This window comes from Miscanthus floridulus, chromosome 8 (genome assembly GCF_019320115.1).
Source record: "Miscanthus floridulus cultivar M001 chromosome 8, ASM1932011v1, whole genome shotgun sequence".
Taxonomy (NCBI): Eukaryota; Viridiplantae; Streptophyta; class Magnoliopsida; order Poales; family Poaceae; genus Miscanthus; species Miscanthus floridulus.
The window spans coordinates 118,800,939-118,814,313 of NC_089587.1; the positions used below are offsets into that span (position 1 = coordinate 118,800,939).

Consider the following 13,375-nt stretch of genomic DNA (forward strand, 5'->3'; position numbering starts at 1 on the left):
TGGGAGATGGCATGCGGTGGGCCTAGTGGCGTGGCGTGGGACGGTGGCGCAGGGCCCATAAGCCACAGGTGGCGGTGAGGGCTTTAACATGGCCCTACCTGCTACAAAGTCCCAAACTTACCATCAGCAATGCAACCGAGTGATCACAGCTCACCTAGTATACTGATACTGATGTTTCGGTTTGTTGCAAAGCTACTTTTATCGGAATGGAAACCTCTAGCACCTGATGCCGGGAGTGTGATCGGTCCCAATGCATCTGCAAGCTCCAAACTGCTCCTTCAAGCAGCACTAGCGTTCATTCATGTGGTACCTAACACAAGGGGGACCTTGGAGCAAACCATGCGTACACCAGTGCTGTTGGCCCATGCACCGTGTGTAACCCTGCAATTGGCTGCGCCATCGTTGTCACCTCCTTTCCCAGGACACCATGATGGGTATATACTGGGTAGGGCATAGGCATTAGGCAGCACTCAGCTCACTGATCTGGTTATATATGTGCATGACGAGAGCAGCAGAGTGTCACACGTGTCCTCTTTGGGTCGCGGCCATGACACAACACAAGGAGGTCGGAGGTCCCCATCCATGTCTAGTGGGGCTCGAAGTCGATGCACGCCATGATTGATGGGACAGCGTGAGCCGTGACACGTACTCGTCCTAAGCATGTGCTCCTCAAAAGATCACTTCGATCCATCCGACGGTGTACGTCGTCGTGTCGACCGATCGAGCGATCTAACATCTGCGCAATGCGCTCCGCTAAAGATTTTAGCGTTAAATTCTGATTCCGGACTGATCAGATCTCGAAGCCTCCCTGGTACAAACAAAACACTGGAGAGAAGTACAAGAGTACCACGATGACGACGCACTATCTAACACCTGAGTGTTTTAGCAGCGGGGAACACCCAAATTATTTTCCTCATGAATCATCTTCCTCCTCTCCTCTTCCTGCTCGGCACAAATACCAAATCACAAGAAATAGTTTTTTTCTATGAAAGAATAGAGACAGATCTTGGTGTTGACGTCAAAGTTGAGAAAGAATAAGGTCGCCGGAGTTAGAGAAGACGTTGGGCGCGGTGGTGGTGGCGGCGGCGGCGCGGGGACGGGTAGGCGCAGGCACGGCAGCGACGCGGGCGTGGCGGACCGGCGGTTCTACGGCCAAAAAAATTCGTGCGCAACACCCGATTATTGTATAGCATTTCTGTTTATTTTATTTCTAAGTTCTTACCGTCGTGTACTGCCACTGGATATGCTCTACTCTGCGTTATTTGTTGGATTTGTTGTTTCACAAAATCTTGTTAAGCTACTTTAAATTGATAGTTATGACTGAAAAAAAACAGTATAATGTGATTCCTCTTGCAAGCAGATGCATCTCACTGCACGTTCACAAAAAAAAACACAGTATAGCATACATTTAATTTTGCAGGTTTCAGTTGCTTCTTCTCAGATTCCAGTAGCCCTGCATCACTATGTGAATTAGTAGCTTGTAATTGACCAGTGACCACACCAATAGCTTCTTCCATATTCACAGAGACATCAAATTAGAGACATCATAGCATGATTCGCATGTCCGAAAATACATAACAAAACGATGATTAGCTAGAGCAGCATTTTGGTGAAACGCGTAAGCAAAAGATGTGAAGGCATGGTAAGGCTACCCTGACATGACTCCTTGCATACTCCCTCACTCCCACAAAGAATGTCATTTTCACTTTCCAAAGTCAAATATTTTAAATTTTGATCAATTCTGTATAGAAGATTATTAATAGTTATAATGCAAAATTAGTATCAACAGATAAATCACGAAATATATTGACTCAAAACCAAAGGCTGAGGGTAGCTGCAATTACAAAATATATCTGATTGATACTAAACGATGATTACAAAATGTCGACTTCAAACATCCAACTTGGGTCAAGGTCAAGAAGTATCGCTTCTTTAGGTGAGAGTAGTATTTTGAAGTGTATTTTTTAGGACCTTTCTGTAAGTGACTATTGCAATAAATGCTGTTTTACTGCCCGTATCACAGTATTAATACTACCGCTGTGCATAAAAAATACAATTCTAGGTGTATTCATGGTTAACGTGCTTAAAGTTTGACCAAATATATAGGTAAAGATATTAAGATTTATGACATCGAATAAGTATAAGTATATGAAAATATATCTCACGACAAATCTAATGATATTTATTTGATGTTATAAATATTAATATTTTTTAATTATAGTTAGTCAAGCTCAAGATACTTTTACTTTAGTACTATGCTAGAATTGTATGCTTTTATGGATGGAGGGAGTAACTGCTACTTCTCCCACTTCCTTGTGTTGAATATTTTGACCACTAAATGATTTCAAATGAAAAAATAACTACAAAGGTTTTTTTTTATCTTGTCAAGAACTACAACTTTGGTATATGAGGTGTCTTCATCCAATATTGTTTGAAAATTTCAAAGATTTGAATCTCAAAATATAAAAATAACTTAAAGTGAATATTTAGGACTCTAAACAATTTCTAATAAAAAGACTTGTCAACTACAAAGTTATGACTTTGAATAAAAAATTTGTCAACTATAGAGTTGTAGATTGCATCAGCAACTACAAATTTGTTACTGACAATTCAATATTCGAGGTCGTCAGAAATTTTTAAAATTTAAATTTCTAAATCTAAGAACTTCAAACACATAGGACTCTAAACGACTTCTAGTCAAAAACTTGGCTACTACAAAGTTGTAGAACGCACTAACTAAAACTGTGGTGTAGGCTATGTCAACATCTAAGACCATTCAAAAAAAAATTAAATTTCAAATTATGAGAAATTAAAATAAATTTTCTAAATAGTTTCAAAATAGAAAATTATTAACTACAATGTTGTAGATATAATTTTGGAATAATGTCCATCTTCATATGACTTCATATAAAAAAAGTTTTGAATTATTTTTAATACAACTATTTCTCCAGAGACCGGCTCCTTATGGGTGTCGCCTCTGTTAATCGATTTGTAGATGTGATACCCTTAGAATGTATAATTCTTTGATAGAAAAATTCAACATCTTGAATAGTGGGAGAGGCTATTGTAGGACAAAGATGGCCGTGGCATTCTTGGTTTCTAAAAATTCCCTTGAAATTAGTATTGTTGGCCCATCCTTGACCTCACTCTTCAAGCTCACTGGGTCTTGAGCGGTGTGGTGAAATCTTGAATTACCATTTACACTATCATAGTAATTAAGACTACAATAAAAGAAATAAAGTCCTTATTTTACTAAGGAGTTTTAATAAAATAAGTATACAAATTTTAACTTAATATGCATATAAAAGAACTGTTGGAATTAATAAGATAAATTTTTGAAAGTCAAAATTTAGATTTTTTTTTTGAGAAACAGTCAAAATTTAGATTGATAACGTCATGGGGCATGGGCTGCAACATGAGCCACCATCGCATATTGAACAATCATGAAGTGGCATACAAACGGTGAAAAAATATGTATATTGATTGGAAAAGTAACACTCGCAGAGTAACTGATAAATTAATCACAGCTAGATAGATATTATATAAATTAAAGTATCTAGTTAGAAGATGAAGCAAAAGAGAAAGCGCGAAGAAAAAACGATTTTGATTGGTTATATGAGTTTTGTACTTATGTCTCTTAAAATTTTACCCCCTGGGTTAATGGTGTAGTAAAAAGCCGAAAAAGCACGACCCTTGTCATCAGGCAAGGCATGGAGAGGAAGCCATGGAGGTACGCCTGTAGAATTTGAGCTGTTTCCGTCCTTCTGTTAAATTTTTGTTTTTAATGCAACCCCTTAGATTTACAATGTCTCGATGCCTCATTGGTTAACTGTATTTCAGAGCACACAATATCTGCTCACTTATATATATATACACCTTTAGCGTCGGCGAATCTAAGGGGGTTCATCAGGGTCCGCCGACCCCGATGAAACTTATAAAATTCTTTTGTAAATTACTGTTCAAACTTACGAAAATTTATATCACATAATAGAGTTGACCCAACGATGTTTTCGGCTAGATTCGCCTCTATTTAGCGACCTCGCACACGGCGTGGAACACCGCCCTCACTGGCCGGTGGTCAGAGAGCCGGTAGCCGCCGCAGCTCTCGTACCGGGTCTGCATCATCCCATCCCCGCGCCAAAGGATACGGTCGCACCTGCAAATCACAGCAGCAACAGCTAGCGTGTCACTACTGATCACCCTATCATGGCATGGCGCGATTCGATCGATCGATGTGTGATGTGTCGGGTTCGGGTGTCAGACCATGCCGGCGCGCGGTGCTGCTTCGAATTCCGATGGCGGCCCCTGTCGGCGCCGTCCGCGCACCAGTAGAACTTGTCGGAGTTGCGGTGGTACTTGTAGGTTGGGGCGAAGGTGACGAGGCCCTCGTGCCAGCCGTCGAACCGCCGGCCCTTGGAGAGCTCCAGCAGCAGCTCGTCGTTCTCCAGCAACATGCTCCATTTCCTGGTCCTCACCAGCGTCGTCGTATCCATGGCGATCCGGTAGTTGAGGTCGCCGAGCAACACCACGCGGCTGTGAGGTGACAGCGAACACAGGAATTCCATCAGACGACCTACTCACTCATGGTTAGTGAGCTGCCGCTTCTAGAACGCCTAGAATACTAACTCAGACGACCTACTCACTCATGGTGAAGAATCTTCTTGGGCAGGGGCAGCTCCTGCGACGCCTCTGCCTCCGTGCTGCCACGGCCGTGGAACCTTGTCCGCGAGAGGATGCTCCCCGCGTCGGCGTTCCTGAGCAGCACGTCGCCCTCGTCGCCACCGGAGGACAGGTGGCAGCAGACGAAGCAGAAGCTCGTTCCTTGCAGCACGAACCGGACGGTCACCGCCCCCTGTGCGTACGTGCACGGTCATGGATCATGCGAGTTGCCTTGTTTACTACTCCATTTCGGCGTGTGTGCATCTGTGTCCGTGCGTACGTACCTTGTTGCCGAGCAGGCCGAGGACGCCGGCACGAACGCAGGAGACGGCGAGGTGGCGGACGTGCCGGCGGAGGGCGCTCCTCGCCCAGACCGAGACGAAGATGCCCACCATCTGCTTGCTCGTGACGCGCCTGAACACATCCTGGTCTTGGTGCCGTGCTGACTGCGCCGCTTCTCTGCTTCCTGACATGGCTCCTCCTCCTCCTCCTCCTCCTCCTCCTTGTCTTCTTCTTCTCGTGTTGTTCAGTGCGTCAGCTATGAGGGAGTTCCACTTCATGGCCGCCGATCTCTTCTTAGGGCCAAGCACGTTCCTCGCATTCAATGGCACGATTTCTTGGAACCTAAAGTACGTTCGTGAACATCATAAATTGTACTGCTACTAGAGCAATGCAACTTGACGACAGCACAGTTCAGAATCAGAAGGATCAGCAATAAGTACCCAAGAACATATATGTCGCAGGATCCTGCCGTGGTGTCCAAGTCCAACCAGTTCTTGAGGTCCAGATCATCTGGCGGCGCAACGCCACCCACATTCCATGTACCAGCAAACACCCTGCATCAGAATCAGATCAGGCCGTGGAAACTTATTTGCCAATTGCATATGACACGAACCCAGTTCATCTTCATCTACGCAAGATGCTTCAAGGGAACGAATCCTCACTTGTACTTGATGGACTCGTTTTGCCCAGGTTGCAGTTGCAGCAGGGTGCTGCTCTTATCCAGGCCTGCAAACTCGGAACTGAGACGATGGTGCAGAAGCTTCGCCACTGATCTTGGCAAGACCATCTGGAATAGATGAGAGACGAGTTCATGTCAGTGATGCACAAGTTATCTGAGCATATATTTGCATTTCTGCAGAGATAGATGGAACTCATGGAAGACTTGTGCAAGCTCTTGGCTCTTCTCCATGACAACGAAGAAATGTTTGACAGATCACCGACTAGCGGCCTTTGGCGCCTCTTTCAGCAAGGACTAGGGAGCATTCAAGGATTAATTGGAGGGGATGAGGTAGCAGGGAAGGTTCAGAGATGAACAAGTCTGGACAGATACCATATATACATAGGTGGCAAGGAAGGAGAGAACGCTGGCACAATAACAATGTGCAGGAGGCGCTACCACGCTAGATATGATGGTGACAGGAGGAGATACATGATCAGCATCTAGCCACCCACACGTTTAAGTGGAGTCGTCAAAGTCTCTGCATGCACCAGCGTACTTACTGAACAAACCTAGACCTCACAAAAATCAGCACCTTTTTGTTACCAAAGAAAAACATATAATCAGAAGGGCCCAAGGTTACAGCCCCTAGGAGACATCTAGAGGGATGCAACGGTGGAACTGGTTGTGGACGACGGTTCAGGAACAGAATGTATCTGATGTCATGTACCACCTCCGTCCCTTTTTTAACTATCATTTTAAACTTTAACCATATATATATATATATATATATATATATATATATATATATATATATATATATATATATATATATATATATATATATATATGTACATAATTAGGACAATTACATAAATCATTGAATTTATTTTCATAATTAACCTATTTGGAGATACAAATGTTGTTATTTTCTACAAATCTAGTCGAATTTAAGGAAGCTTAACCAGTATGAATACTGTAGCGACGCTTAAAAAAGGACAAAGGGAGTATGCATGTGTACTCCTAAACTAAAAGGGTCAATATATTGCATCGAGTTGACATATTGAACCTCGTGGGCATCTTTAATTGAGTTTAATTAGCGTCAAGGCCTCAAGCAATTTAGAGATTTGATGGAAAACTAACTCTATCTGATCCCAAAAATTGGATTCTTAGCATAAAAATTGGATCCAAATCCATCCGCAGAGCACGCACCACGCGAGCCAGGCCACGGAGAAACGAGTCTCATTTTCGTTTCCTGGGAGCTTGGCCGGCTGGGTGTGCTTGCACCCCGGGAGCCTGGCCCAGGCCATAGAGCAGGCATCCAAACGGACTTGAGGTGCATCTCGGGAGCCTGGCCCGTCCAAAAGCAGGCATCCAAATATGCCCTTGGTGCATAAAATCGGTTTTTAGTTTTTACGTAGATTTTATCGTAGAGAATCATAAGAATTAATTCAACACAGGAACATCTTATCAAAGATTCACTTCCCATAAAGAGTCAGGATAGATTGTCCCAATCTCTGAAGAATGCCCATGTTTTTATTATGAACTAGAAGCTAGTTGGCAGTTGTTGAAAGCGATGATATGTTTACTTGCTCCTGGTCTTACTTTTATATTTTTTTTCTTTGGGAACAGGCTAGTCTCACTTTGAAGTACTGAGATGATCATCATAGCAGCACGCATGATTGGCCCAAGAATTACCTGAAACATTGACCAACAAATGAAGAACTGTTGCACACTGCTACTGAAAATGCCCAATAATCAAACCTAAAACTGCTGCTCGATGGATCTGAATCTAATCTTGTGGTGGTAATCTTCTTGACATTGTTGTTCCTGTGTGACTGGACTCTGATGGAGCACACGTCAGATTGGAAGCATCGAGAATTAGCATCTACCAGTCTTGAACAACTGGGTCATCACAAAAGTCGCAAACTTTATTCATCGGCCTAACGATGGTGAGTTTTAGGGTCCATATAGGAATCATGTATGCCGAAAATGTTGACGAGAGTAACGCGTCCATTGAATTCGCGGCTGCAGAACTCGTGAAACATAAACGGACGCAATAGGCCAATAAGTCAATAGGTAACGGCCAACGTTCTAGTCCTAGCAAGTCGGTATTACTTTTTTTTTTTTTTTGTTTCCAAACACACCTTTCATAGATCATAGATTGATCCAGCAAATATGTTGACATTGATGAATATCGCTGTCGACGGACACAGCACATAACAGTATTTAGCGCCATTAAATCCTAGTATAAGAATACGAGCACCCTTGCTAAATTAAAAGACTTAATTAAAATCGAGTTTTACTACCAGGAAGTTTGAAGCAATTTGATAAAATACTTGTTTGTATTTCTTAATTGAGACGATAGTATTATATTTTGGTCATTTTTTATAATGGAAGGGGAACAAGGTGCTTCGGTTTTGCTTTGTGTATCCTTTAATTTTTTATACGGGATCAATTTTTATTTTCCATTGTAATTTTGTTTAGTCCCTGATTAGAAGCACATATTACAAAGCCAAGACACAAGCTGAGAAACAACCACCGATGACCCAAAAAGAGCAACCACAGAGTAACTTATTTGTTAGCCATACCGTGGACATTACACATTCACACCACTCCTAGTGGCTAAGCCGCTCTTCTCCTGAGGGGCCGCCCAACGAAATGGGGACAAAAGGTGACGAGTGAACCGAATCTCACCAAACATAATAATTTCTCTTCAAACTATAGACAACATCATTTACAGCACATCCAGACTCCATGTACCACCATCCAACTTCGTATAATATGAGGTTGCCTTGAAGAAGAATGACAGAAGTGGTGGATTGAACACCACCTCTAGCACTTGATTTGGTAATGCCACCAATACAGACGCCAATGGAGCAGAGGCACCAAAAGAGCACACTTAGTGAACCAATGGGGCCCATCAACCAACATCAACCATGCCCAAGAAGTGTACTTCTTTGCATAGATGAGGATACACTCAATTAAGAAGCTCCAACGGATACACTCAATTAAGAAGCTCCAACAACCAAGGAGCTTGCCAAGGGAAGAACTAAGAGTCAGGGCCAAAGCATGGCGAAAGAGCTTGACACCATACTGAAAGGATCAAGATGCCCAAGAAGGGGGGTGAATTGGGCTAATTCTAATTTTCTTTGCAATAATTAAACCCTACGGTTAGCCCAATTAACCCCTTGTGCCTAGAAAGTGTTTCTATTGATCTTAACGCACAAAAGTTTAGCAGCCTATGTTCCAATCCTACTCTAACATGACAATTCTATGAATGTAAATGACAAGAATTGAATTGCTCAAAGTAAATGCTCAAAGTAAAGAGAGAAGGAGGAACGCAGCGATATTTTGCCGAGGTATCGGAGAGTCGCCACTCCCCACTAGTCCTCGTTGGAGCACCCGCGCAAGGGTGTAGCTCCCCCTTGATCCGCGTAAGGATCAAGTGCTCTCTACGGGTTGATTCTTCGACACTCCATCGCGGTGAATCACCCACAACCGCTCACAACTTGAGTTGGGTCATCCACAAGCTCCGCCAGATGATCACCAAGCTCCCAATCACCACCAAGCCGTCTAGGTGATGGCGATCACCAAGAGTAACAAGCACGAACTCTCACTTGACCACGACAAGCCTAATGAGAAGGGTGGATGCACACTTTGCTACTCTTGATCTCACTAATGAGGACTCTCTTTGGGATTCTCAAATCTTAATCACCATGAATAAAAGTACCACCACACACGAATGGAGGAAGTATTTATAACCATGGCTGAAAAACAAATCGTTATGTGCCTCTGCGGGGTGATCGGATGCTCCGGTCAGTTCACCCCCGAACTCCAGTGATCAAGTGGTGACCAGACGCTGGACAGCATCCGGTCATGATTTTCCCTCTCTAGAACCTTACTGGAGTCGATCGGACGCTGGCCCTTAGCGTCTGATCACTCACCTCTCAGTGTCTGGTCACTTCTAAATGACTTCACCTTGATCAAATGAATTGACCGGACTCTGCGCTAGCGTCCAGTCATACCGAAGCCAGCGAGCTACCTAGTGCTAGGTTTAGCAAGTGTGCACCACACCTAACCCACTAGACTCACCTAGCTTAAGCTACCCGTCCATACCCTCCTTAATAGTACGGCCAAAGAAAAAACAAAGTCCTAAACTACTCTAAGTGTCTCTTTAACTCCAATCGACACTTAGAACTAGTCTATCCTTAACCTTGTCGTCCATCCTTTGAAAACCAAAATGATTTCCATCGTAGGGGTATGACCACCATGATAGCCCAATCGATCTCCATTACCGTGACCTAACTTAATTGCCTCTGCAAAACACACGTTAGTCACAGTAATCACGTATTGTCATTAATCACTGAAACCCAACTAGGGGCCTAGATGCTTGGTTCATATAAGCTTTTGTTAATAAGAACAAAAGAATTAGGCAAGCTTATATGACCCAAGCCAACATGATGTACTCAAAAGATATGAAATAAGCATGAGTACAAGTAATAAAGCTTGTTTGCATCAGAGTAAAAACACGGAAGCAAAGCAAATGAACATAGCACAAGTGATATGACATATAAATAATTCGAAGTAGAGAGCACACATGTCATATATCACGATCACATAGATATCACTATCACATAAATATAGTTTGATGCATAAAAGTAAACACATAAATGCATAACAGTGTATCACACATAAAAACCAAACATGATAGAATACTAAGCTCCCCCTAAGTCTAACATACTCTATCCATCTCCCCCTTTGGCGTCAAACACCAAAACCTAAGGGTCGGTCAGCGGGGCTACAGCGGACGAGTCGGGCGCTGAAGTTCGAGGAGCGAGCTGAAACTATGTGCCATCATCATCTGAACCAGAGCTCTGAGTAGTCTGACCCTCTGTAGCTAGAATTGGTGCTGAAGTGGTCTGGGTCAGATCAAGGATTGGAGCGGTCGTAGACTGTGCAGGTATCACTAAAGCAGGCGGCTCTGATGATGCAATAGAAGAAGGGAGCATCTTTGTAGTTCCGATAATAGGTGCAACTGTAGAAGGACCTAGGACATGCAAATATGGCAGAGTAAGCTGCCCTATCAACTCACTGAAAGTCACTCCAAGACTCCAAGAGACTAAGACATCTGGCACTAGCAGCGAGGAAGTCTGAGCCAGTGTGAAGCCCGTCTGAAGAGGTGTGAACTGTGAGGCTAACATCGGCGAGGCAAATCACTGGGACACCTACTTTGTAGGTGAAGCAAACTATGTTGGTGGTTGTCCCTGACTCTAAAGCTCACTAGGCTATAAAGCTAGAGTCATAGAAATGGTGGCAGTCTGACCAAGCTAGGGTGAAGGCTATGGTGGTGGAACCCCAATAGCTATCACAACATGCTGCATAAACCCAAGTAGTTGCTGCTGCTGTATAGCCTGCTGCTGCCGCTGAAACTCATCATGCCGAGTCTAAAACTGTACAAAAGTAGCAGTGGTCTCCTAAGCTTGGCGAGTCTGATCCTGCCTCATCCACTCAAGTATGACAAGTAGAGTGGGGTCTGTCTATGGTGCAGGTGGAGCTGAACTAGAGTTATCGACCTCATGGTCATATCGATGTGGAGACATATGAGGGATATCACGATAGTCCTCATCTGAGCTGTCGCTAGGGTCGCTCTCGACCATCTCCTCCTACTGAGCATCAAGCTACTCCTCTATAGCTGCTATGCCCCTGATAGTATCATCCTGCTGGGCTGCAGTCTCTGGCACCTCTAGACGATGATGTGGCTGGCTAGGTGCACTCAGTGTACTATGGCGGATCATCTGAGTCAGGTTGTATGCAGGGAACTCTGTAGTAGCACTACTGTACTTTGCTAGCATCTCAGGCAGTCTCACTGTAACTGTCCTGTGAATAAGAAATGTGATCCAATGAGCATAGGGCAACTGACGATGACCTCTGAACCCCTCAGTAATAGTATCCTCCATCTTTGATAGAAGAAGATCCCAAATATCAAACATAGTCTGCTGTATCAGAGAGTTTAGAAGCCATAACTGAATGCGAGTCAAGCCCTCGCGATACCCCATCCTCGGAATCAGGATCCTCCTCATAATAGCATCTAGCACTCTAGCTGTAGAAGTGAGATCACTTGGAGTCCTGCTCGACCCCTCACCAAAAGGCTCTTTGAAGCAGTGGTGGACTAGATTTGTAGGAGGTACCAAACCGCCATGAGGGTATCTAGGAGGCACTGTCTGTCCATAGCAAACCTCATGTAGCCGGACGGGCTGCTCCTAAAGCCTAAGAATCTCTCTGACCCTAGTGCTCGTCAGCCTGTAATCTCTGCCTCTGAATGCAAAGTGTATAAATCTGTGCTACGGGTCAATCCAGAGTGTAGCATAGAACTGACGAACCCAAGATAGAACATATAATCCTATCCATCCAAGTAAATCTGTCAGCCCAGGTAGATATGCTAGGTAGGGGCGAATATGCTCTCCAGCTGCTGCTACTATAGACTCAATATTACACACCCTCTATGACCTGAATAGTACCCCACTGTTAAGATATGCATTATAGAAGTCTTCCTGCAGTGGTGTGTAGAAGCCCTCTGAAGCACGCTCATCCCGCCTCGGTGGAAACCACTGCTCAAAGTCCATAAATCTAAGCTGCTAAACCTGCTTGGTAGTGACAGCCCTCAAATCTAGATGAGTCACTAGCGGTGGACCCTGTGGTCTAGGAGGCGGACCACCATCCAACTTCATATAATATGAGGTTGCCTTGAAGAAGAATGACAGAAGAGGTGGATTGAACACCACCTCTAGCACTTGATTTGGTAATGCCACCAATACAGACGCCAATGGAGCAGAGGCACCAAAAGAGTACACTTAGTGAACCAACAGGGCCCATCAACCAACATCAACCATGCCCAAGAAGTGTACTTCTTTGCATAGATGAGGATACACTCAATTAAGAAGCTCCAACAACCAAGGAGCTTGCCAAGGGAAGAACTAAGAGTCAGGGCCAAAGCATGGCGAAAGATGTCACAGAACTGACCAATTTATAAGAGTACAAGTACAATGGCAGCCCGTAAGCGGTCGCACTGTCATACTTGAACCCATATAAACTCGGTAGTCCGTCGAGTACCACGATGGGTCTCGATAAATGATTTACAACAAACAAGATCGTACATGATTCAACATACATGCCACATATTACATAAAGTTCATAGATACATTTCATCATCAGAGTACAAATAAAAGTTATTACAAACCAAGTTTGATAGATAAAGCAGAAGCAAATAAGTTCGAAAATAAAGTTTCCAACATAGTTTGATACAGTGCCAAGTAGGATCACGGTCCACAAAAGCAAAGACAGGGATTAATAAAGAAGCCCGCCCAAGGTTTACTCCTCATCCACGGTGGGATAGAAGCAACTCTTGCAATAACCATGATACACAGTGCCATCTGCAACAATGGAAAAATAAAACCCTGAGTACAAGAAGGTACTCAGCTAGACTTACCCGTCGTAAACCAGAAATAAAATGACTCCAAAGATTATGCAAGGCTGTATAAGTGGAGATAACTTGACAACATTTTGCATAAAAGCAATTGACTCATTGTACAATTATGATTCCTTTATCAAGTTAATTATAACTATACATTTCTAGATTAGCAACTATCCTATGCCAAACATGTGGTATATCCATTTAAAAGCATACAATAGTAACCATAGCAGGTATTGTAATTCCATATTCATCTAAACCATCATGTTCCATAACACAGTTACTACGATGTTGGGACTAGCCAA

General features: G+C 43.6%; 1 protein-coding gene across 1 annotated transcript; it reads right to left on the reverse strand.

Annotated features, from left to right (window-relative positions):
- Positions 1–3,739: 3,739 nt before the first annotated feature.
- LOC136473402 (type IV inositol polyphosphate 5-phosphatase 9-like) lies at positions 3,740–5,980 on the reverse strand. Its single transcript, XM_066471052.1, has 7 exons — positions 5,825–5,980; positions 5,604–5,728; positions 5,382–5,495; positions 4,944–5,283; positions 4,644–4,852; positions 4,264–4,533; positions 3,740–4,156 (listed from the first exon to the last, which is right to left on the reverse strand). Exons 1-7 carry the CDS (start codon positions 5,849–5,851, stop codon positions 4,027–4,029), a joined length of 1,215 nt encoding a protein of 404 aa, XP_066327149.1. The 5' UTR covers positions 5,852–5,980; the 3' UTR covers positions 3,740–4,026.
- Positions 5,981–13,375: the final 7,395 nt, after the last annotated feature.

Coding starts and splice junctions, on each gene's coding strand:
- LOC136473402 (XM_066471052.1), bottom strand. CDS start 5,851: ATGGAGAAGAGCCAAGAGCTTGCACAA. Junction 5,729..5,824: donor AGAGCCAAGAGCTTGCACAA/GTCTTCCATGAG, acceptor CATCTATTCCAG/ATGGTCTTGCCAAGATCAGT. Junction 5,284..5,381: donor TGCGACATATATGTTCTTGG/GTACTTATTGCT, acceptor AACGTACTTTAG/GTTCCAAGAAATCGTGCCAT.